This window comes from Petromyzon marinus, chromosome 11, assembly GCF_048934315.1.
Source record: "Petromyzon marinus isolate PM22_M1 ecotype Great Lakes invasive population chromosome 11, UKy_Petmar_22M1.pri1.0, whole genome shotgun sequence".
In the NCBI taxonomy this organism is placed as follows: Eukaryota; Metazoa; Chordata; class Hyperoartia; order Petromyzontiformes; family Petromyzontidae; genus Petromyzon; species Petromyzon marinus.
In genome coordinates, this window is record NC_133677.1 from 5,178,001 (window position 1) to 5,204,346 (window position 26,346).

Here is a 26,346-nt window from a genome sequence, read left to right on the forward strand (position 1 = left end):
ATTCAGATATCAATGGCCACCGATGTAAGCCACGGCTGGGCATCGACCCGAGGTCGCAGGGCGTGCGTAGATGCGCAGTGCCGCGCGCTACGCACGCTGCCGATTGGTGGAGGTGCCCAGTGATCGTTTCGGTTACCTCGCGCCGCTGATGTTAGCCGTGGCCAGGAATGGAACATGGGTTCACCAGGTCCCTCGCCACAACTCTTATTTGCATGATTGGTGTAAGTCGTTAAATCAAATTGAAGTGCGTTCTCACTTGCACGTGCCGATGCATGTATCACGAGTGTAAGAAAAATCCATTTTAATCAAACTATCGTTACCTGCCTGATATTTATGAAGGGGAAGTGCGAAGGCTTTACCTCATCAGGGATTCTGGAACATTCTTGCCCTTGAATTGCGGCTGTTCCTCTAGGATTGGCTGGACAGTGAAGCATTGCACGTCTTGTTTTTGGAAAGGTTATTAAGATAAACAATTAAAACAACATATTTGCACTGCATGTGTCTCCTTAACACCCATAAACACATTTATAGATACACTACTAAAATTATTGCAGTGGCGTTATTTTCAAAGCTTCTACACGTCCCCTTTGAATGGTTGAGACGAGGCGTGATGTATAAGGTGCTCTGAGATGCCAAGGCATTGAAGCAAGTGCCACGTAAATGCACGTATTAAACCTCGCAGCACTCTTGTCTGCAAGGCGTGGGGCCATTGCTATGGCCATCTTTAATCCCCCCGTTAGTAAAAGGGTCATAAATCATTGGGGTATCCATAAATGGATCACTCTCCATCCATATTCTGTAGTTCATGCACAATCAAATTAGCAGGGTACGGAGGGTACATTAGAGCCACTACAATGGACGTGATGCAACGATTAGAACGCAGACACACAGGGATATGTGTATCTTCACAAACCTGAAAAATGTGTCTGTGTGAACCAACGTTTCAGAAAGGGCATCACAACCGCGCGCTACTGGTCAGCCTGTCACAAGTGACGTCACTACAAGAGCATGGGGTCTCATAGTCGTAGCCCCATAACCGATGCTATTTTCGTTATCAAATATATTATTGAGCAGCGTTCGGTCACCTTTGTTTGGCAAGTTGAGAGGAAAAGTTGGACGTCGTGTTTACGGACTGACGCGCTGTACACATACCTTGGGATCCAGTCGCGTCAAAGCCAAAGATTGCCATTGTTTAAAAGCAATCTTACATTAAAAAAATGGCATTTTCAAATGTGATGAACGTAAGCTTATCGTATGTTGCTTTATTAATTAAAATCCCATTGCAGTAGAAGCACCTAAATCATTTTCAAAATGTAATGGACAAAATGTCAAAATGTACCAAGCTGTTTACACGCTGACATTCAGCACGCAAGAAGACAGATGAAGCCTCCAAAGTGCACCCATTGTACTGTGGTTTACAAAACAAGTCACAGCCGCCATATGAATACAGTATACTACAGCTACGCTGTGCATTTATTAACACATGGATAACTATTTAATTCTATACCCGGGCAGGTGACTTTGCGGTTGAGCGAGCGGCTCACAATCAGTAAATTGCGAGTTGAAATCCCGATTGGGTGTTGCCTCTGCCCATCAAGCTGACTGGGGTCCATAAAATAGGTACCACTTTGTGGAGAAGTCAACAGTGGTTGTCGTATGGATGGACTCACCCCTGCCATAGGAACATGGAATCTTCATCACTGGCTCAGGGCTGTAAACAGAAGATGACCACTGGCCCATGTTCGTTGGAGCAGGAAATCGCTTTGACATGAAAACTAAATTTGATGGTGCCATTAAAATGAATTATGTTTCATGGACAACACAATGATTGCAAAGGCTACTTGTATGGGTACATGCGTTGGTTGTTAATGGACGATTAGACTCAAGGACATTTAGGTGACTCTGACCCAAAGGATGTCCATCGGAGTATACAGTGGAAAAGGATTGTATATTCTTGGTTCTTTCGGTAAAGTCTACAAACTAAGTTGCCTCTGTGGTAGTAGTTACATTGGAGAAACAAAACGACGTGTCTCGGACCGCATTCGTGAACACAAAGCAGACCTGAAACACGGTAGGACCAACACCTCAGCCGTGGCAGATCACTGTTATAATTCAGTAGGTTCACATGACATTGACTTCTCCAAGACAGAGGTTCTTTGCAAGCCATCTGGCTACCATGAGAGATTCGTTCATGAGGCTATCCACATATACAAACACAGAGACAATTTCAACCGAGAAGATGGATTCTGGCTTAGCAATCATTGGAAGGATTTGATAAACCATTTCGGGTGTTAATTGATTGATCACGCTTAAGGTGGCTTTCAGACCGCATCCATTATTTTTCGTCTCCCCCCTCCTCTTTTCCGAACATAGATGGACTCGTCCATCTGAACAAACTGTCAAATCTCTCTCCGTGATGCTAACGTTAAAAAATAACCGCCACTTTTTTTCAAATTTTCTTGTTGTGGTTTTCACACCTGATGATGATTGCTTGTGTTGCAGTCGAAACGTCGTGAGAATTTTATTGCTTTATATTTTTATTATTTTATTGTTTCCCTTCTAGCGACTTTACCGAAAGAACCAAGAATATGAATCCCTGCAGTCACTAAAGCTTTAAATCAAAAGGATTGTATGTTTGTCTCAGTGAGTCGAGCTGATTTTTCATAATGATAAGCAGCACAAAGTCCCATTTTAAAACAAATAAAGTTGGATTGACTCTTCTCAAAGTTAGAATACACTAGTTCTTTAACAGATTGAATATTTTGGGCCTGCACACAGTTGAAACAATTGTGAAAGTTTACTTCATCCCTCCCGTGGTGGGGTAAAGTGTAGTTATTCCCACTTCATCCTAGACATCTGGCCAGTGTGGAAGAGTAGGCTAAAAGACCCTCTGCATCGACTCTCCAGAGAGCTTTCCGCTAGTGGACAGCCCTCTACCAGCAGTGGCGTGGAAGCAATTTCAATGCTGAACCTTGTACTTACTACACACAAACTGACAGTTTTTGTAATATATATTGATGATCTTTACCACACTCGCATCGAAATAAGCGGTAGATTAGAATCGCGGTATTATATGTAAAACGTAGGCAATTCCAGCTAAATGTTATATAAAGGCACATCCCAGGCAGGAATGACTTAGCGCCACACACGTTTGCATCGCTCTCTCAGCAAAACAGCTTGTCTGTTTGCCTACATTCTAACCCCGTAATGGACAATTGCTGTCGCTCGTGGTGCCTAACCTCTCCATATGGATGACTGCATTGAGCGGGAACAGTGCGTGGGTGGTTTGAGCCAGGAGGGTTCTCTCCCCAGATAGGATGCATTAGCGTGGCACCAACGAGCTCCCAGGTGGATAAGGTGGGCTTGGTGCAGCATAACAAGTATTAAGCAATTCCTCCATTCAGCTGTCACTCAAGGTCGTATCACATGTTGAGATATATGGAAAAAAATAATTACTCTTTCTTCGCTGTGATCTTCTTGGTAGGTAATGAATCATGCTCTTGAGAAATGCCCCCCCCCACGCCACTGGAGAATTTAATTTTAAAAAAGAATCTACCCTTCAGTATTAAGTGGTTGAAAGAATGCCGCAACTTTTGTCCAGTCCAGTATAAAAAAAACAAATACGATAAAAATGCTTAATCCAAAGTAAATGTTATATTGGAGGGTGTATTTTTTTATATATAATACTACGTCTTGCAATTATTTATGAATATAGGGTTATGGATATATGACAAAAACATGGCTGTATTTTTGTAATAGTCAATGTTTTTCCATTAACCACAAATCTTGGAAAATACATTTGAGAAAATTACAAATGTTTGTCGAACGAAGTTTGTCAAATTTTTAGTTCTTTCTGTATAAAATTAAACTTATAAATATAAAACTGCCAAAGCAGAAGACCAATGACCACCCCGAGGCTTCATTTCATTCAGGTATAGCAATCTTATTAGTTTTGTAAATCAGCATTAGTAGACAGAAAATAATATACCGCATCCATTTCACCGTTTTCAATGCCTCGTGGAGCTGTAGAGACTTGTTATTATTCATATTTCAGCAGATTTGTTTTCTCACAAAAAACTCTCACTGAACATTTGAAACACTTTGTCATAGTAGACTGTGTCAAACCCCAGTGTATGGTGCACGTCCCCATGCCAACTTAAAGTGCTGACTTTGCATTTTTGGAAATGTTGTAACGCTTATATCCCCCCCAAAAAAGATATATACAGTATTTTAAATCTCAGTGCGTGTAAAATTATTGAAAAAAATTTAGCTCTAGAAAGCACGAATAGTTTGGGGACTTTGCAGAAGCGCAGGTCTCTGGTGGTTGCTGACTCTTTCACTTAAAACATTGCTCTTTCAGTCCATTTCAATGTTGTATGTTTTATGTTCAATGCAGAACTATTTGTGCACTATTAAAAATAACAGCTCGGGAATCATTTCGGTTCGTAGATTAAAACGAAGCGCATTCGTTAAAAGGTCTACATAGATTCGTACGGTTTTAAATACAGTTGTACTCGAAATGTAAATGCTGTGGGTTTACTCTCCGACAAACCGGTGTGCTGTACTAGTAACGAATTTGCATGTTTCGTTCACGTGACAAACCTTACTATTTGGCTGTCTGGTGGTGGCGGGTTTAAAGACTCATTTATATTCACGTAATCTAACCCAAATACTCTATTATGGTGTGAATGGTTAGGTATGTGTCCATGAGGTCTTGTGAATTTTTTTGCAGTTGGGCCGTGGAGCTCTCCGACGCGTTTTTAGATTGCACCACGTGGCGTTCAGAATGGAATACTCAATAATTGGATCATGAACCTCCCAGCACGTGCAGCGAAAACATTGGCCAGCAACCGAAGCAACGCGGAGTTACACCCGGAAAACGCCTAGCAGAGCTAAACATTAAAACCGTTTGTAATCGACAAAATCTCTCTCACGAAGCTAATTTCAACTTAAAAAATTCCCACGATCTCTGACGTTTGACTCCATGTGCCGCCGGCGGCTTCTTCAGCTCCTTCGGCAACGTGGGGCGAAGCATGGCACATCGTGCCGAACATTCTTGCGACACAACCCCAAAAACACATCGGAGAGAGCTACGTGCATCGCGACAAGACTCCTTCCACCGCCGCTAACCATTACGTAGAAACTTTCATTGCGAAGCTCTCTAGAGCCACGGGTTAATGTTTTTTTCTGTTGCAACTGCCTTTCTGTGTGTACGGGCAGCGATGTAAAGGCGTGAAGGATACACTGCCCGGAGGCATTGCGGATGTCGTCGCCTGGAGGACTTGTCGTCTTCATCTTCTCGGCGTTCGGGAACATCGTCATGATGCGCATTTCGAAATCCTCCCTCCGCTCGTATTCTCCCCCACGGTGCACGAACACTTTGTTCTGGCGTTTGTCATCCAACGGGTGGGAACAATTATGAGCAAAGGAACACCGCACGCAGCCTCCGAGATGCCAAAGCATCTCGTGTGCTTTTTGTGGTTAACCTATCGGTGTCTTTAAGGTAAACACAACTGAGGTTATCAAAGCATATTATCTTTCTCGCAAGGGAGACCTGAGAGCCTGCACAGGTAAGGGACGGGGGCGGGCGGGGAGGGGGGTTTGGTTTCTTCCAAGTTGTGAAAAAAAATTGGGGCTATTACGTTGGCAAACAATGGTCCTCCTCTTTGTTATTGCTGTCACAGGGCCCCTTAATATCCTTTCCTCTTACAGCATATGGGGCGTTTTAATGCCTCGCTGTCATTACTGGGTGGTGCAGGAATCACGTTGGTGGCCGTCCCCCCTTTTTGCAAACTGTCCTGGGTGGCAAGCATGTTGACCGGCAGGCTATCCAGTTCCTGAAACATGACACCTCGTGACCAAGACGCTGCTAAAGTACTCCCTTAAAATCGCTTCCTTTCCTCGCCGTGATAACACGCGCAACAGGGATATATAACTGTTAACTTTGACATTGGTTCACGTCAACCTCCCCTGTTACCGCATAAACAAAGTGTTGCAAAGAATTTGTCAAAAGAACACAGTCTCTTTTCACTTGGACATTTTAATTATTGCTATATTGTTATTGTTGGTTGACTAAAACAATAATGGAACATTCAGTGCAATGAAATATATATTTCTCACACTTATACTCGACTCGACAAAAAACCATTAAGCAATCCTGCTTCCTTTAATACATTTCTCAACTAATTTGCATAGCATAATTACTATCACCTGATAATGGTAATTCCATGGCCTGTGAAGAGACTGCTACAATTTGCAAAATGGAATTATTTCACTAAATCACACTCCAGTATATTATAGATAATTCTATGTGCTATGCAATTAACCCCAGTTCTCCAATTATGTGGACAAGGCTCAAGCAAGCCATGACATTTAAGCTAAAACCCTATTATATGTCATGCCATGAAATAATATAAATAAATGCAAGTATATGATGTAAAAAAACAATTATTAGTCCAGGGATAAAATAGCAATGTGGAAATGTCATATCTGTAAGTTGGTAAAAACCTTCTAAAAAAGACATGCATACAGTGAGGGAAAAAAACATTTGATCCCCTGCTGATTTTGTACGTTTGCCCACTGACAAAGACATGATCAGTCTATAATTTTAATGGTAGGTTTATTTGAACGGTGAGAGACAGAATAACAACAACTAAAATCCAGAAAAACGCATGTCAAAAATGTTATAAATTGATTTGCATTTTAATGAGGGAAATAAGTATTTGACCCTTCTGCAAAACATGACTTAGTACTTGGTGGCAAAACCCTTGTTGGCAATCACAGAGGTCAGACGTTTCTTGTAGTTGGCCACCAGGTTTGCACACATCTCAGGAGGGATTTTGTCCCACTCCTCTTTGCAGATCTTCTCCAAGTCATTAAGGTTTTGAGGCTGACGTTTGGCAACTCGAACCTTCAGCTCCCTCCACAGATTTTCTATGGGATTAAGGTCTGGAGACTGGCTAGGCCACTCCAGGACCTTAATGTGCTTCTTCTTGAGCCACTCCTTTGTTGCCTTGGCCGTGTGTTTTGGGTCATTGTCATGCTGAAATACCCATCTACGACCCATTTTCAACGCGCTGGCTGAGGGAAGGAGGTTCTCACCCAAGAGTTGACGGTACATGGCCCCGTCTATCGTCCCTTTGATGCGGTGAAGTTGTCATGTCCCTTTAGCAGAAAAACACCCCCAAAGCATAATGTTTCCACTTCCATGTTTGACGATGGGGATGGTGTTCTTGGAGTCATAGGCAGCATTCCTCCTCCTCCTCCAAACACGGCGAGTTGAGTTGATGCCAAAGAGCTCCATTTTGATCCCATCTGACCACAACACTTTCACCCAGTTGTCTTCTGAATCATTCAGATGTTCATTGGCAAACTTCAGACGGGCATATATATGTGCTATCTTGAGCAGGGGGACCTTGCGGGCGCTGCAGGATTTCAGACCTTCACAGCATAGTGTGTTAACAATGGTCCCAGCTGCCTTGAGATCATTGACAAGATCCTCCCGTGTAGTTCTGGGCTGATTCCTCACCATTCTCATGATCATTGCAACTCCACGAGGTGAGATCTTGCATGGAGCCCCAGGCCGAGGGAGAGTGATAGTTCTTTTGTGTTTCTTCCATTTGTGAATAATCGCACCAACTGTTGTCACCTTCTCACCAAGCTGTTTGCAATGGTCTTGTAGCCCATTCCAGCCTTGTGTAGGTCTACAATCTTGTCCCTGACATCCTTGGAGAGCTCTTTGGTCTTGGCCATGGTGGAGAGTTTGGAATCTTATTGACTGATTGCTTCTGTGGACAGGTGTCTTTTACACAGGTAAGAAGCTGAGATTAGGAGCACTCCCTTTAAGAGTGTGCTCCTAATCTCAGCTCGTTACCTGTATAAAGACACCTGGGAGCCAGAAATCTTTCTGATTGAGAGGGGGTCAAATACTTATTTCCCTCATTAAAATGCAAATCAATTTATAACATTTTTGATATGCGTTTTTCTGGATTTTTGTTGTTGTTATTCTGTCTCTCACTGTTCAAATAACCCTACCATTAAAATTATAGACTGATCATTTCTTTCTCAGTGGGCAAACGTACAAAATCAGCAGGGGATCAAATACGTTTTTCCCCTCACTGTATTGTCTTAATAACATGTTTAATGTTACATGCACATTGTTAACAGTTCATAATGTGAGTTGTGTTAATATGAATCCTATTTCATAGTTATGGAATTTTAAACCACGTCATGGTGAAGACTTTTGTTTTCCTTACGTACCAACAGTATATATTGATGAGTTTAGTTATATGGATTGCATTTCCTGTTCACGTGACAACTTGACTCAAGACAATTGTTAGTTTCCACCCAGCCACAATGGGCTCCGTTAGTTTAAGAATGGACAGTCCATGAGAACGAGTACAGGATGCAAGTTTAAGGAATGCGAGAGATATTGAAGACTATGTGGAGAGAGAAAGAGAGAATCGGCACTGAAATTCAATCGTTTATAAACTGACAGAAGACATTTTGGTGTTTCGCGTCATGTTTTAGAGAGGAGCAATGAAATGACCTGTCAATTATTCGTCACGTATAACCGTTTTTCGAACAAAGTTTGAGTATGCATTGTGTACTCACTCTCAGAAACGTTGGAAATCGGTAGCCGTAATAACCCACTGAAAAGTAGTCTCGTTTGGGTCTTGGGTTCTTGATGTTAATGATCTTCTGATAGAACAGTGCCTGTTTTTGCTGGAGGAATTAAACAAAAAGTTGCACGTAAAATAGGTACAGGAGCAGCCCCAAGTTACTTGCTTAATGCCACTCATCGCTGAAGGGCCCCCATTTCAGGGATCACCAGAGGGGTATTTGTTTTCAATGTAATGTTGTGTTTATCGTTAGCATAATTGAAATAGCTAATGTCCATTGCCAAGGATTCACCGCAGGGTTACCGGGCTCACTCTCCGTGATCGTGTGAGGAGCTCGGTAATCCGGGAGATCCTCAGAGTCGAGCCGCTGCTCCTTCCAGATCGAGAGGAGCCATTTGAGGTGGTTTGGGCACCTTGGTAAGGATGCCCCCCGGTAGACTCCCCCTAGAACTTTATCGGGCACGTCCCAATGGGCGAAGACCCCAGGACACGCTGGCGAGACTATGTCACTCGGCTGGCATGGGAACGCCTGGGAATTCCCCTGGAAGAGCTCGAGTCTGTGTATAGTAGTGTATAGTAGTGTAGTGTATAGTAGTGTATGGTGTAGTCTGTATAGTAATGTAGTGCTGGAGTCCGTCGCCAGGGAAAGGGAGGTCTGGACCGCCCTACTCAACATACTGCCGCCGCAACCCTCACCAGGACAAGCAGATTGAGAAACGAACGAATAATTGAAATAGCTGCGGAAGGTATGGATTTATTGACAATTGTCTGTAGGTCAATCTATATGGATCTGTATGTTGTTCTTTGACAAACACAAAGACAAAGATCCACTGAATAGCCATACAGACTTACAGGGCAAGTGTTGAAGAGGCTAGTGTGGCTTACTCCACACCTGGCTACCTTTCTCTCCCTAGTGTTGATGTACACACACGACACCAGGTACTAATTTAAGGCTAAGTTGATTAGGAGAGGCCTAGGATAATGTTCTAACACCACTTGCCACTGATGTTGCCTCTGGGCAGGAATACTAGTCAGATTTTGGGGTTTGTAGCACAGTGTGTAAACTGCCACGCCCCAGCCTTATATTCCCATAGACTTTGGGGCAAGTGTTGCTCGCGAGCACCTATGATAGACAGCCGGCACAGCACACAAGGGGGTTTTGTGGCCAGCACTATGTTTGGCTGCCGTTGGCTCCCCAGTGCTGATGTATGCACACTATACCAAGCTCTAATTTAGGGCTGAATTGACCTAGTTGGTGGTGAGAGGGGGACAGGGCCGGTGATGTTAGCGGTCATTGGGAATCAAGCTCAGGTCACTGACTATAGCGCAATGCTCTAACCACTGAAACCACACATTTTATTAAATACATGTATAGAGTATTGTAAATACCGTCATTAACCGATAAAAAAGTATGTAATTTTGAACCCTCTGGCAATCCACTGCTGAATGATGGCCTCGCCAAGTGATGTCAATCGTAGGGGTTATTTTACCATACTTCACCATGCTTGTCAATGCTGCTTGGTGAGAGTGGTGACTAGAACTCGTTCAGACACCACTTGTCAATGATGTTAGCCATGGCTGGGAATCGAACTTGGGGGACTTGGTTCGTAGTGCAAGGTGCTAGTCAGGATACTACCACGCCACCAAACATTCACACAAAGACAAAGATCCCCCGTATTGCCTTAACAGACTGTTGGGGCAAGTGCTGTCAGCGAATACCTATGAAGGCAGGAGCGGCACACGAGTGGGTGGGTGGCCAGCACCATGCCCGACCACATTTGTCTCCCCAGTGGCGATGTTTACATACCACACCAGGTACTTATTTAAGGCTGAGTCGAACTAGGGGAGGCCCAGGACCTGTTTAGATAATGGTCACTGGTGTTGGCCGTGAGCGGGAATCGAACCCGGGTCACTGTGTTTGTAGCTAACCACGACATTACTGCTCCTCCCAAACATTCGCAAACGCACACTTGACACACACACGCAGATCCTTTGGCAAAAGATTATTTTTACCAGCAGCTGGCTGAGCTGCTCGTAGTCAAAAATCTCCATCTCGTACTGTTCAGCCAGCTCTTTGCACAGCACAATAGCCTCCTCCCACATCTGAGAAAGAGAGCATAAGCGTAAACGTTGGCCGAATGCTAAAGTGCAAATAATGCCGCCCACATTTTCCTCATTCACCTTTTTTTCATGACGTTGCTTTTAAAGGCCATAGATTAACACGAGCAACTATGTCACAGAGCCATGGAGATTTATCGAGAGACGTAAAATATCACACTTCGTTTTGTACATTTAAGCTTCTTGGAATTTTAATTATATATAAAAAAAACTGTCCTGCAATCGCAGTGTTATTGTAAAGGCTTGTGCAGAAGTATGACTTACACTGGACCTGAACATCATCCATTCAGGTTAATGGAAGAGTCAGTTTGCTTCTATACATATGTGGGATATGTTAAAGAAAATAATATATGATTAACGGTAACTTTGCTTTTTGAATGGCCAGCACGTTCACATATTAACCCATTGCCTACAGAAGTGCCTGTGCATAGCATTAGTTTGAGTTTAGTTTCAAATAATTGAGCAAGTACACGTATGTAAAATTCATCATCATTAGCGCCAGGAAGGGAGCGCACCCAATGAAGACCAATTAGCGGCAAGTATTGAATTGTTGTTCGCGTTTTTAGATGTTGGCATCAAAATGACACAATTTTAACATGTGCCCTTGTGCACACATTAAATTATAAATTGAAAAAAAAGAAATCTAAATGTAGAAAGGCAACAGCCACTCTCACAACAGTAAAAATAAAGCCCTTACGGCGTGCTCATCAACGCGCACAAATGCGACTCCCCAATTGCTCTCACCTTTCCGTCGTCAAAGTATTTAATGATGTCCTGATAGAGAGACTCCTTGAGCTGCCGATGAGTGTCGGCGTGGTGGGAGTTCCTCTGCATCTCGTGGCCGACGCACAAGTCGTCCGACCACTGCGATGGAACCACAAAATGGCCCGAGTGAAACCGCTCCGTCACGAATCATAAATCACAACCGTGATGCTAATATCCCCTTCCTAAAATTCATTCACATTGTGATGGCTTTTTTTTTTCACGCGCGTGTTGCTAAATTCGTTTTCATCCTATTTCTTGCCTATTCCGTATCCGCCCCCCCCCCCCCCCCCAATTATCGCTATCAATCGGATGGCTACCTTCAATAACATTATTGCAGAGAATTGCACTGGACGCTCTCCAAACAAATAGTTTTCTCAGAAAATGTCCCCTGAAGGAGCACTGCTTCCATTTTTGCTGTCGTCCTCTTACTTTATTGTTTATGCATTTCAACAAAGAGAAAAAGGAGAGGTAAGGAGGGAAAAAAAATAAGTGTTTAATGTAGTCGCGACCTTTGGGGGACAATGTTACGCTAATGTTCCGAAACCAGTGTTTTGCAGGTGGTGACAAGTTGAAAGTGAGATCATTGAGTAGATGGTAGTCCCAGTAGGAGTGTTTACCGTAGCAAAGCACATATCTGGCACACACTTAGCAAAAGTTACATAAATGTACATCTCCGTATGAAACAGGAATCATGTCTGTATGTTGCGGTTTGAGTATATTATCAAGGAGCAAGCTATTCTCAGAGGGTGCATGAAACCAATTTCCCATCCATGTTATTGTGGATAGAATATATATGTGGTATGTGAGAATCATAAGATTTCATCATCTGCAGGGGAAAGCCATTGTATGCTGTCAAGGCAACAAAGGGAGGCAATGCTATCGAAATGTCCTTGTTTCCCACCACAAGAAAGCTTAATTATGATATAAGCTTTTATTAAATTAAAATGTTGCTGTGGCTAGTGGCCCCTATCACGTCGTCCGCAAGGCTGTGGGAGATTGTGCGTGGAACTATTGCAGGTAAAACAAAAATCTCCACAGAACACCGTATTTATATTTTTTTCTTCTAATTATTGGCGATACTGGGTTGGCAGTGGCGCACAAGTACAAATAACAACAACTCGATACGTTCGTCAATAACACAGCGTCGTTCGAGGCTATGGCCCTTCTTCCTTTAATGTACGATGTAGGGCTATTGTCTGAAACGTCAACTGTCCATTGTCCTATTAAGGCAGTGTTTTTGATGAGCTTGCTGAGTTTTCATAATTTTTACTGCAGGGAGGTATGCGAACATTTTATGAATGTTGCCAACGGTCTATATCCCACCAGTGTTGGGCATTCATGTAAATGTGTTTTTTTATATTTATAGTAAAGTCCCCTGAGATGCCTTCATTGACGTGACGTGCGCCGTATAAAGAAAGGTTGATGGATTTAACAAGAGGCCCTGGCCATCCTCACAAGAAATTTGCGAGCAGTAAAAAGAGAAATACGCGAATGATTAACTCGAAATGCAAACTCATAGGTCAACAACATACTTAATTCTAGATTTGAAGCTTTCGTGACTGCAAGGATTCATACTCTTTGGTTCTATTCGGTAAAGTCACGTAGGTAACACAAATTAAAATAAATTGATATAAAATAAAATAAACAATTAAAAACACGACGTTTCGGAGGCAAAGCAAGCTTCCGTCTTCTGCACCAAGTGCAGCGATTTTGCTGTGACTGGTCCCACCTGAAGACGGAAGCTTGCTTTGCCTCCGAAACGTCGTGTTTTAATTGTTTATTTTATTTTATTTCAAGTTATTTTAATTTGTTTTACCTACGTGACTTTACCGAATAGAACCAAAGAGTAACAACATACTTGTTGTATGGCCGCTCTACAGACCCGAATGTGGGCAGACTGAGACACCACCACGGTACCGTTGTGCCACCACCACCACCTTATCTCGGCCTCTCAAGCGGATGGATTGCAGAGGCTCACACCAACATACCCACGAGGCCCTTTTGGATAGCAACCGAGGTTGCTGATTCCCTTTTAACAATGCCCTATTCCACGTTGATTTGATGCCATTTACAACTCACAGCGAGGCTTACCTCTTAAGTGCATCGACTTGCTTTAATGATGCTGCTCTGTTGCATTAAACCTGCCATTAAATAAACGGCACATTTGTGCTGTCGGTGCTTCAGTTGTTTGTACATTAGGGCCATAATGCATGCAGTGGACCAGAGAGTCTGAATGTGCGCTCGCCGCACACACATCCTGAATATCCGCATTCCCAAGCAAACGACCCTGGCCATTGCTCACGTATTTAGCAGCTATTCGGAGAAACGCCAATTATGACCGTTTCTTGCTCAGATTTGTAAAAGATATATTTCTGCCTCGCAGAAGGGATTCCACGAGAAGGAGCTCTGGAGAGTCCTCTCGAGGGTACTTTGGCCTACTTCTTCCATACTGGCCGGACGTCTTGGGAGAGGTGGGAGTAGCCACACTTTACCCCACCACGTGCAACGTGCTGATCCACTAACTGTGGCATGCCTATCGAATACTGATGGGAGACTTTAAGAAACTTGCACCATGGTTTATAAATGCCACGCTGGGAGATCGAATGGGTGGCCTTTGGGATTGCAAATCCAATGGGCTAACAATTACACCATGGCAACGTATATCTATTATTTATAGAGTAGTCAAAATAATCGTAAGAGATGTTGAGCTTTGTGTTATTATATTCTTGGTTCTTTCGGTAAAGTCACGCAGAAGGGAAACAATAAAATAATAAAAATATAAAACAATAAAATTCTCACGACGTTTCGACTGCAACACAAGCAATCATCATCAGGTGTGAAAACCACAACAAGAAAATTTGAAAAAAAGTGGCGGTTATTTTTAACGTTAGCACCACGGAGAGAGATTTGACAGTTTGTTCAGATGGACGAGTCCATCTATGTTCGGAAAAGAGGAGGGGGGGAGACGAAAAATAATGGATGCGGTCTGAAAGCCACCTGAAATGGTTTATCAAACCTTCCAATGATTGCTAGCCAGAATCCATCTTCTCGGTTGAAATTGTCTCTGTGTTTGTATATGTGGATAGCCTCATGAACGAATCTCTCATGGTAGCCAGATGGCTTGCAAAGAACCTCTGTCTTGGAGAAGTCAATGTCATGTCAATGTCGTCCATCTGAACAAACTGTCAAATCTCTCTCCGTGGTGCTAACGTTAAAAATAACCGCCACTTTTTTTCAAATTTTCTTTTTGTGGTTTTCGCACCTGATGATGATTGCTTGTGTTGCAGTCGAAACGTCGTGAGAATTGTTTTCTATTTTTATAATTTTATTGCTTCCCTTCTACGTGACTTTACCGTCACCAAGAATACGAATGCCTGCAGTCACGAAAGCTTTAAATCAAAATCTTTGTGTTATTGTTCCTATAACATACATATCAAAGACAAAGATCCCCCGTGTAGCCTTAATAGACTATAGTAGGAAGTGATTTTAGCTAGCACCTACATATCACAGACACAGAGAAAGATCGTGTAGCCTTAACAGACTGTTGGGGCAAGTGCTGTTAGCGAGCATCTACATATCACACACACACACATGAACGAAAAACTAAATTAAAAACAAATCTCAACTACCCGGCTTGCTTGAAGAAAAGCCGGCGTTTGAAACACGTACGTTTGTAATCCATTACATAAACATTAGTTTATTTTACCTTCCCGTTTTACTGCTTTACCTTAATCATCGTGATCGCTAACATCGTTATCCATATGCCGAATATTACTCTGCAGAGGCGTTGGTCCAGAAAACACTCCCAGATGAGCGGTTGCTATGTATGTTCCCCCTGGGCACCAATGTATTCGGTAACAAAGAAGATTGGACCGCTTACCTTGAGCAGCTTGGCGTGGAGCAGCAGCGAATACGCAGCCTCGGTGAAGTTTTCACTCTCCAAATGCAAGTCGCACAGCTTGTACAAATATCTAAGGCGGCAGAAAGGCATGGTGCGATTTTTACACAACAGTTTATGAACCAAATATAAATAAACATCTTTTTTTTATACAAAGGGCATGGCTTCTGCAAAAACGTAGCAAGCCATTATAATGTATAAAAACATTGTGAAAAAAATTATTGTCCATAGGAAATCTGTTTTTTTTTACAAAAACATGTAATATAATACGTTCGGAACCATATAACACTTTAACTTCGTCCCCTTTTTTGCGAGTACAATTAATGAATCGTCGTGTCCCAGACATGTTACTCTCATAAAAAGAAATCCAATGCTAATTCCTCCTCCCACATTCTGCCAGGCACTTTCCTCGCTCCCCATGGGATCCCTTTTGAAAGAGTTACAGCTGATTACTGCTACCAGAGCCAGTGGCCTTTTACCTGATGTACATCTCCTCTCGCTCGATCTCCTTGTAGAAATTCTGCAAGGTGAGAGAGAACACGTTCTTAGCAGAGCAATGAATTGCACAGACGCATCATTTGTCATGCGGCAACCAACCCCTCATGACCCCACGGACTAAATTAATTTAGCAGAATATCTCCAGCGCCACACAGTGGTAAAAAAAGGTGGATCGTTGAATAATATATTTTTTTGTGGCCCTTAATGCGACGTAGTATTTAATCAGTGTCACGGCTTAGGTGAAGGTGGCCAACAGTTGCACAATTACATGTAAATGTAATGGGATATGGGAACACCTAAAAGGTATGGAATACTTCCCGTGAGATTCAACGTGAGGTGTACATATTTATCTCAAGCATTTCCGAAATGAACAATTTCAGTTGTATTTATTTGCACAGATATTCAGTGGCACTGCTGCCTCCATGGTGAATGCGAACAAATCACCCCGCGTGTGTCTGATATTGTCAGAGCTTGGAAGCTAAGCAAGGTTGAGCTCGGTTAGTACTAGGCTGGGAGCCTGGAAATAGCAGGCGCTGAACGGTGGGACTGCGAGGCAATCGGGAGATGGTCGTACAGAAAGTGAATCTGAAATAATTTTTTTGCTGAGTTTTGAGTGCTACCTCCTCTCTTATGCACGGCGTCCTCTGAATCTCCGCTTTCCTCCCACATGCCAAATGCTCGTGAAAAAAATGGGCTAAACATCCCAAGTGCAGGACCCTGGATGATTAAAAAATGCATTATCTTTATTATGCTTTTTCGATTTAAAGCTTTCGTGACTGCAATGATTCATCTTCTTTGGTTCTTTCGGTAAAGTCACGTAGAATGATAATAAAATAATAAATTGATAAAATAAAATAACACAATAATATTCTCACGACGTTTCGGCCACAACACAAGCGGCCTTCATCAGGTGAAGGGGGCGAGACTGTCTGGTAGGACAGCGCTGGAGTGAAAGAGCCACGTTCAGATACGGCCTTTGTTCCTCTCACACAGCTTAAAGGCCGTATCTGAACGTGGCTCTTTCACTCCAGCGCTGTCCTACCAGACAGTCTCGCCCCCTTCACCTGATGAAGGCCGCTTGTGTTGTGGCCGAAACGTCGTGAGAATATTATTGTGTTATTTTATTTTATCAATTTATTATTTTATTATCATTCTACGTGACTTTACCGAAAGAACCAAAGAAGATTTATTATGCTTTATTGAACCTTACGTTTGTAACTTTCTCAAACAGATTGCAAAGCATAATTGATATTGTATATATTTTTTTATCACATTGTAGTAATTTATTCTCAATAATTAACACATAACCATGTTGGGGAAAAAAGCAGCTACGTTGTAGACCAGTAAAAAAATATATGTAAATCGTTATCTAAAAAAATAAATATAATTTTAAAATAATGAACCAAATATGTACATAAAGTAATGCATACCTAAATAAACATTGTATCATTCAACACACTCAAATGTAATAACTCGAGCATCCGAATTTCGCCTCGGTATACCAGCTGACGGTGAGAAAATGTCCAGAAAGATATGGTGAGCCATGATGAATCATATAACACGGTGTAGCACTCTTATTTATTTTAGAATGTCACAATTTGGTTAAAAACCCCTCAAAGCTGTAAATCAAGCCAACCGGGGTCGTCAATGTTTAATCATGGTAATGAACTGCCAGGATGGGGAAAGGCAATGTTACAGAGCGGGTACCTTCAAATTTTAGTGTAAATCAGCAACAAAGAGTTGGAACCTCTAACGTTCTCCGAGCAGTAAGTTTCATAGAATGGAATGTAAAGTTACATCATTCAATGCACTTACTCTCGCCAGATTCTACGGTAATGTAATGACAGCCCGTTCTGAGACCACGCCGTCGCAAAGTGAAAAGTGAACGTCGTTATAAACTACCGTCAATAATAATGAGCCGCGATGTGCCACCGAAGGATGCAATAAGTATCAAATTAATGTGAGAGTGAGGCCATCTGCTTCATTGGATTTTTGTGCAAATGACAAAAGTCAAAATGCTTAATTTCATAATTATTCTTGTATACACAAAACAATCACTGCAATGACCCAGAGCATATAGACAATTAAATAATAGATGTGTTTCTTTCCTGATCTGCATGCAATGAATATTAAAACCAAAGCTTCTGTTCCATTAATTATGGTAATAGCCAATAATTGTTTACATAAACAGAACATGAAGAGTGTGGTCGAGGTATTTTGGAAGGCGTATTTGCATATGGTTATTGGGCACACTTAGTTATCGGACATGCACAAGCTTTTTTTGTTTGCAAGATTATTATTTTCGTGATTAACATTTTCAGCAGGAACGCATTTTGCTGAGAAAAATTGTCTGTAACCGGCGTTCATCACCATCGGCCATGGTAAATCCGCAGCTAGATGAAGGCCTCCCAAAGCCACCACCTTCTCTCATAATGCTGCAATGTAATCATCCACCTCACGCCTGCACACGAACTGTATTCATTGCTCCAACTCCTCTGTGGATGAGAAATCTCGGACGCGTTTCATTCCTTGGCTGCCACTCGATCATTATTATTGACTCTCGGCCATCATCCCTTCCAGCTATGTGCCCTGCCCAAGCCAACTAACTTTTCAACAACAACAAACATGAATGATGTATTTAACCTGTGTATGTTCTCGAATTCATGTGTTCCTCTTTCTGCCTTTGACTGTAATAGCAAGCATGTATCTCGCCACACTTCTTTGTGCAGTATTCAGTTTTAATTATGTATTTTTACTTGTAATGTTTCTGCACCACGTGACATAGCAAGTTTGTACACAATGCTCTTTGGTCCTTTCGGTAAAGTCACATAGGTATAAAATAAAACAAAATAAATTAAATCACGACGTTTCGGGCGCAACACAAGCGCCCGTCATCAGGTGGGACAACCACAGCATGAAACAATTGCTGAAGTGGGCAAAAGGGCTGCTGTGACAAGAGGCTATATAGGTAAGAGAGAGGGGGGGGGGGAGGGAGAAGCCAGGGAGGAGAGATAGAGAGGGGGGGTGAGGGGTAGGGGGAGTGGAGAGCTGCCGTTTTGTCGTTGCTTGCCCTTTAATCCCTTCTAGCTGCTCTTCACCTTTATAGCCTCTTGTTACAGCAGTCCTTTTGCCCCCTTCAGAAATTGTTTCCTGCTGTGGTTGTCCCACCTGATGACGGACGCTTGTGTTGCGCCCGAAACGTCGTGATTTAATGAAAAAAAAATTATACCTAAGTGACTCTACCGAAAGAAAGAGTATGGATCCCTGCAGTCACCAAAACTTCACAACTAAATTGTGCACAATGATTAAGCAGTCTCTTCTTGAGGCACATTGGTTTGCTATTTTTCATTGTCAAGTTCGGCTTCCCAAAAGCACTCCAACCTGCTCTTTTCTGCCACTTTGTTGAATCATTTGTATCCTCGGCTATTGCACAGAAATACATTGGGAAGAATAACTAATTGTTAAGAGATTGAAAAGTGTACAATTTGTATAAAGTCACGTCTCAAAACATCAACGAATGACCTCCGTCAAACGCGCGCTCACTTAACGTTATAGATCATCCCAACCCAGCGCCACTTATAATCCACACAACGCTAACAGTGGCTTGATAAATAAACAAATTAAATTGGCGTGTGGAGTAATTGTCCTGATAAATCGCTATGAATGTACAACGGGGGGCGGGGGGAGATGGTTAATCTAACTTAAAAAAAAAACTTCCAGGGTTTAATCGTTTATTTAAACCAAGAGCCCAAGCGGAATTTAATTACTGTGCAACGGAGAAGAGGAGGAGGCCACGAAAGCACCAAATCAAGTTGAAGAGGAGGAGGCTTTAGAATGCGGCTGGTCTCAGGCTGTCCGGGCCCATGGAAAAACCCTTGCGTGGCAGAGACACCGTTCATCTAGCCCTGCCGCGCACCGGGGCCTACCAAGAGGTTGACGGTGCAGCTCATTCGATTCTCCCTGTTCTCCCTGTTCTCCTTGTTCTCCTCGCTGGTGATGCTGCGGTAGTCGAGGAGCCTCTCCAAGAGGCGCGACACCAACAACACAAACGCCTCTCCCGTCCGCGACAGGAACTTGTGGCGACGACAGCAGTCTGACAGGCTGTGGGACAGCACAGGGGTTGGGATAGGGGTTGGTGTGTGTGTGTGTGTGCGTGGGGGCGGGGGGGGGTTTGGGAGGTGTGAGGGTGGAGGGTTTCTCCAAAAGCAAGGAAGAAACGAAATGAGGTACCGACATTAATTCACCTGCCTTATCGCCCCGCATTGAATAGGTCTGCATTGACTTGGCCTTCCATTGATCATGCTGAGCCTGGTTTGAGGCTAATGCAGGACAGCCAAGGTCAGGGCTATATATATAATAGCGAGGATATCGAAGGCAGCGTCTCCCTCTTGTCAATAATGAAAGGGATAGCGTTGGATAAATTAATAGCAATTATTTATTTATTACTATATTTAATTGAAATGAATACGTATATAAATAATGAATACGCCGCAGTCATTGGAATGTTAACTGAAAGTCGCTGCCATTAAATTGTAATGACATACTAAACTGCACCTCGTTGAAATTCAGTTCACTATGAGAAACAGCTGTGAGCGACGGTTTATGTATTTCATGTGCCCCCCCCCCCCCCTTTATCATTAGGTTTCTATCTCCCCTCAACCCTCCAATGAATTTTCTTACTATTCACGCCGGGGGTTTATTTGACCTGCGAACATGTTAGCAGGGCAGGTGGTGCGAGCCGAAGTAACCCGTACAATGAACACGCCAAAACAGTATTGCTCTGGCGTGTGCGTGGCAAAGTCAAAACAAATATTTTTATGCATGACGCATTGACGCTTGCAGTGGCGGGTCCGTGTGGAAAGAATACGGATCAAGTATGAGTTTGCAGCGCGCCTCAATTGTTATTGACTTGAGAGCTTAATGTTCTTGTATTAAAGCCGCGGAGCACTGAGCCGAGACGGATGACTCTTCGTATACATTGGCAACGGTGGAATTGCAGAGAGATTCATTACTGTATACAGAGACTATAAAAACAAAGCTTGAATATTATCCACACACAAAAGTCAACGTTTGAACTCGATACAATTATTTCACAAATCGGAATACTTGCGAGTGAAATAATAAAGCGTACTACAAGTTCAGTGCGGTGGAAGGAAGCATGGACCAGCTGCTTGTGTAAAATAGCGATGTCGTCGCGAATGCGGGCTCGTTGTAAACGTGATGCTGATGCTATTTGTAGCTATGTTGTACGCAAATAAAACATGTGCATGGTGGTTCAGACAAATTATCCGTACATGACTGACGGCAATACAAAAAAAAGATTAAATAATTGGAAATGAAACGTGCAACAAATAATTGGGAAGTCAAAATCCCAGATGGCACAGTGTTCCACCCAAATATACAATATGTATAAATAAAGAAGCTCTTGTTAAATAATAATATATAGGAATAGGTTTTACCCTTTTAACTGGCACAAAAACTGACACCTTTATTCAAGGCATCATGTTTGCAATAACCACAACACAAGCAGTCAAAATGCAAACAAAAAAGACAACTCTGATAATAATATGCACTGTTCTTGAATTTGATTGGTCCACACCCGAGACAGCTTTTCTTAGAGCCTAGTCTCCATTGGTGTTGGACCAGAAGACGCCAAAAGGCGTACAACTCAAATAATAATATCTTTTCTGAATGGTATTAAAATATTATCAATGTAATGTCATGTGTAGTTATTTTTTCTTCATGTTCATTGAATAACAATAAACATGTATTCAAATGTAAAGATATAAGTGAATTTAAAGGCTACATGTCAATATGGTAAACGGAGATCAAAGTTTCAGAATGAGGATTCTCCGACTCGAATAGGAATTTAGATCTGTGAGGCACGATTTGATATAACCAGCTGCGTAACAAATGAATTATGAAAATAGATTTTTACACCCTAAATACATTCATTGAATTTTCACACGAAATAATAAAGTATAATGTGTATACATTATATGTAATCCCCACTACCACGAGAGGCCACTAAAGTCGCCACAATAGAAAACATAATTATTGACATATTTTTTGTTATCGAATGGCAACTCTGAATTGACACAATTTATTGAATGCCGACATAAAAGAGTTGGCCAAAATATGCTCCGGAAAGATCTCTAGATCTTCCTCTCGAAGAGACCCCTTCCGCCAGCAGTGGCAAGCAATAGCAGGGCTGCACCTTTAGCTTTTGCCGTCACCTTTGAAATGCCAGGGGTGGGGGGGGGGGGGGGGGGCAAATCGTTTGAGGCTTTTACGATCTGTCAATACCACCAATGCATTCCCTCAAAGCCTAAATGCACAGAACTTCAAATCGGGGGGGGGGGGGGGGGGCGTGGGGTGGGGGGGGGGGCTTCTTGCATTATCTTCTCGTGTCTGCTGCATCACCCCGACGTGGAGTGACGCCACGTCGCAGGCAGAGGAGTACTCACATCCGTTCGAAGAGGACTTTGTACTGCTCATCTCCGCGCCCTCCCTCAACCTCGTGGTCGAGCTTTGTGATCAGCTCGTTTTCAAACTGCAGCGCGCACAAGAGGCAAACGAAACGTTACATTTTTTTTTTTTGCACAGCTTTCCGATCGGCAAAACCACTGTTTGCAGAATACGACGTTGAAAAATATTTATAGAATGCTACCGTTTGAGGGTTTGTAAAAATATGTTCGGGGAGGGGGTATAGGTGGGCGCGTGTGCTGCACTACGCAAACCCAGCGAACCTGAAGTCGATACCCGGCCGTGGCTGACATCAGTGGCGATTGATATCTGGATTGATCCTGGACACTTCCACTTCACCGATCCACATTGACTAGTGTGGTGACGTACGGTAAATCAACTGCCACGACCGACTCAGTGTAAGGCAGGCCTTCATCCAGCGGTGGATTTATTATGGACTGTGGATTATTATTATTATTATGAAAAAATGTGTATATGTAATTATGTAATGCATACGGCAATGTACTGTAAAGGGAATATTCTGCAATAAACTATACACGTCAAGGGACTCGTATTAACCCTTGTGTGTAAGCCATGTGTCCTGCGCAAGTGCTGCGCTGACGCCAACAATGTTAAATCAAATCTGTCATTCAAAATAGCCAACGATACTTAATTTTCACAAATTCATTTAGCATAAGAGTTTTTATAACAGTTTTAACTATCAAATATCCTTCCAGAAAAAAATACTGGCTTTATATTAATTGCAGAGGACTTCGGTCTAGGTTATGCTGGTTTTGATCTTTTTCAAGCACTATTTATTGCTTTTCCTGTATGCGGTAAGTTCTGCTGTGGGTTTCGTGTGGACAATGTTTGTTTTTTAAAATCTTGCTGGTTGGAACATTCCCTTCCTGCAATCTCCTGTAACTGCCACCACCTCCGATGGTCTTGGTCTGTGGTCGTCCTTGTAAAAGTGCCGCTCAGCTCAATGGGGGACTCGCCAGCTGAAATAAAGTCTTGAGATTTCCACGGCTGTGCTGTACGGCTCTGCAATGTGATTTAGGGTTGTACCAAGCATTGTTCTGCGCGATATTATTTCTTAAAATTCCATTGCAGTGCAGTGCCCTAAAACGCTGCATTAGGTTACAATAAAAGCTGCTTCATTACTGAAATAATAACGATGATAGTGTGAACTTACGAGGCACCTTTTCGCAAAAAGTCTCGAGGCGCCGTGCATGAAAAGTATAGAGATATGAATGAAAGAACTAGGTGTCAGAATAACAAAGGGGAACTAGACTGATGAGGAAAATAATTTTGAAACAGATATGTGTTTTTAGTGAGGACATAAAGATTTAAACACTATCCGCGAGGCTGGTCACCACCGTTAGGGAATTCCACAATGCATGGTGGTAGGGTACAACGGTAAACGCCCGATCACTGCAAGAACACAACCACGATGGAGGTATCATATAAAAGGGGCACGATCGACAGATCTTAAAAGACCTCGCCTGTGCATGAGATTGAATTAGCTCCTGAATACAAAGCGGAGCTACCCCTCGCATGGCCTTAACTACGAGCAAATGCATCCATGAACTAGAAAAAAACTAAAACAAATAAAATCTATATGGTAATGTGGTTAGCTTGACAACGCATGTATTACTTAGGACTGTGCAGAGTGCATTTGGATTGCTGGTAAATCAATTTTATCTCGTGGGACCTTTTAACAACAATTTGTCTTTTTACATGTCATAGAAAAATGCCTCTGTTGTCAAACTTACTTTCCCGTGATTGATTAACATCTTAACGCCACATCACAATACATCAATATGGAAAATGTGGCTTACGTACTTTTAATTGGAAACATATGAAAATGTACTTTTACTTTTAAAGTACTCTAAGCATGTAAAGTGGGGTAGAGTGGCACTCTGTTTAGTGCACTATATTAGGAACGTGATGACCTGAGTTCAATACCGAGTCATGGCTAACACAAGTGAAAAGTGATATCTCAACTCGTCCTTTCCCCCCCATCGACACCAACCAACACTGACCAGCCTGGTGAAATATGGGAAAACAACCCCCATGCCCGACATGACAAATGTCTGAAAAGAATCATGATAAAATGATGATCAATATAATTATATATTTTAAACCTACAGTACTCTTGACTTGCGGATGATATTGTAGATTTGCCAATATACAAAGGGCTGGAGCAGCGGTGCAGTGGTTAGCGCATTGCACCAGGCGAACACCAGTAGCGAGTGATATCTGAACCGGTCTTAGGCACGCTCTTCACCAACCCGCACTGACCAGTAATTGGTAAAATATGCTCTTTGGTTCTATTCGGTAAAGTCACGTAGGTAAAAATAAAATAACTATGTGACTTTACCGAATAGAACCAAAGAGTATGGATCCTTGCAGTCACGAAAGCTTCAAATCTAGAATTGGTGAAATATGGTCAAACAACGCCCATAACTGAAGATACGTGTGGGGGAGGCCTTTATTCTGCAAGGGATTGTGAAAGGACCGTACACCAATATTGGGACCAGAAGTCTAACAACTCACTAATTATTTTTTTAATGTTGGTATGGACATAATACCTGACTTGAATTGTATGTGTATTCAATGTGTTTTTTTATTTCCATGTATATATTTGTATATGTTATATGTAATTGATATATGTGACCACTGCAGCCAATTGCGGCCGCTACATCCGCCGCAATGTCAAACACGTATCGAATTTGGTTAATTGAATCGCAACCTTAAATCATGGAAATGATCATGGTAATGATTTAGGGTTGATGGATAAACGAGCAAGACTGAGATTTCTTTAAAACACGCATTCGATCTTGCATACCTTCAACCTATGCAATTTAGCCACATGTCAGATAGCTCATTCCATCTGCTCTCAACACTTCAAACATACATTAACTTTCGTCCTTCATTTGACTTGCTTAAAATACGCTGAGCTGTCATTGGTATTGCGCTAGCGCCAATTAACATGTTCATTCCGGCTGTAAGCTACACACAATGAAGACCGTTGGCTGTTGTGACGCAAGCGTGTAACATTGTAATTTACCCACAATTTTCACGTTGCTACTTCGATTTGCAGGCAAAGGTTAATCAAAACCCCAATTTTGGGAAGCGTCTTGGATTTATCGTATTCAAATAATGATCGTCAACAGCCATGACGTATCCACTGCTGGACGAAGGTCCCTGCATGCCAATTTGCCATCTCTCACAATCTCTCGATGGCATATGCTATCTTCCACATTGATCAGGAATCGAGCACGGATTAGAGACGTCAAATTGAATGTTGAGGACAGCATAGGTGGGTTTAGGCGCCACGCATTGCAAGGGATGATGCCCGATGGATAAGACTGGCGAGAAAATGGCAGCTAAATGAAGGAACATACGCACGCGGATGGAATCGTGATATCAGCTGGCATTCAGGAGTGAAATGGATTGTGGCATTGTGTGGGATTGCGATGGCATGGGGAGGCGTTCATCCAGCAGTGCATTGAGTATGGCTGTTGCATGGAGTTTGTATGTGTCTCATCACCTTACTGAGTCTAACAATTTACCAAAACGGTTCCTCTAAAATCTATTTCCAGTATGAAAACGCTTTATTCCCCAAAAGTCCACATGATTTACGGAGCAGTAATAAAATAAAATAATAATCGTCCAGTATGTACCAACGATTCTATCTCCCCATGCTCCTTCGCCAAAACAGCAGACACCATCGCTGGTGGAACCAGAGCTGCTGGGGATTTTGGTTGAGACTTCATGTGCATCGGGGGTTTGTTTGACCGTGCCTCACCATGGGTGGTCTAGAGGAAAATGTATGTTTAAATAGCTTGGTTTAACACGTAGGCTTTCGCGACCAATATCATCCATAATACAGGTGGGTTTTTTTTGGGTTAGATCGCGTAAATATATAAAAGTGTCGTTAAACCCGCCACCACCCGACAACCAAGTTAGTAAGGT

At 42.5% G+C, this 26,346-nt stretch overlaps 1 protein-coding gene across 2 annotated transcripts in view; it reads right to left on the reverse strand.

The window, feature by feature from the left end:
* The window catches only part of LOC116941304 (dedicator of cytokinesis protein 1-like), a 227,278-nt gene that overhangs the window by 12,589 nt on the left and 188,343 nt on the right, over positions 1–26,346 (reverse strand). For both annotated transcript variants that reach the window (XM_032952216.2, XM_032952215.2), the window contains exons 35-43: positions 22,368–22,453; positions 19,827–20,001; positions 15,882–15,922; positions 15,385–15,475; positions 11,484–11,603; positions 10,635–10,724; positions 8,614–8,724; positions 5,244–5,385; positions 360–441 (exon numbers count right to left, since the gene is read on the reverse strand). In XM_032952216.2, the coding sequence (XP_032808107.1) occupies positions 360–441; positions 5,244–5,385; positions 8,614–8,724; positions 10,635–10,724; positions 11,484–11,603; positions 15,385–15,475; positions 15,882–15,922; positions 19,827–20,001; positions 22,368–22,453 (938 nt within the window). The remainder of the gene's footprint in view (positions 1–359; positions 442–5,243; positions 5,386–8,613; positions 8,725–10,634; positions 10,725–11,483; positions 11,604–15,384; positions 15,476–15,881; positions 15,923–19,826; positions 20,002–22,367; positions 22,454–26,346) is intronic.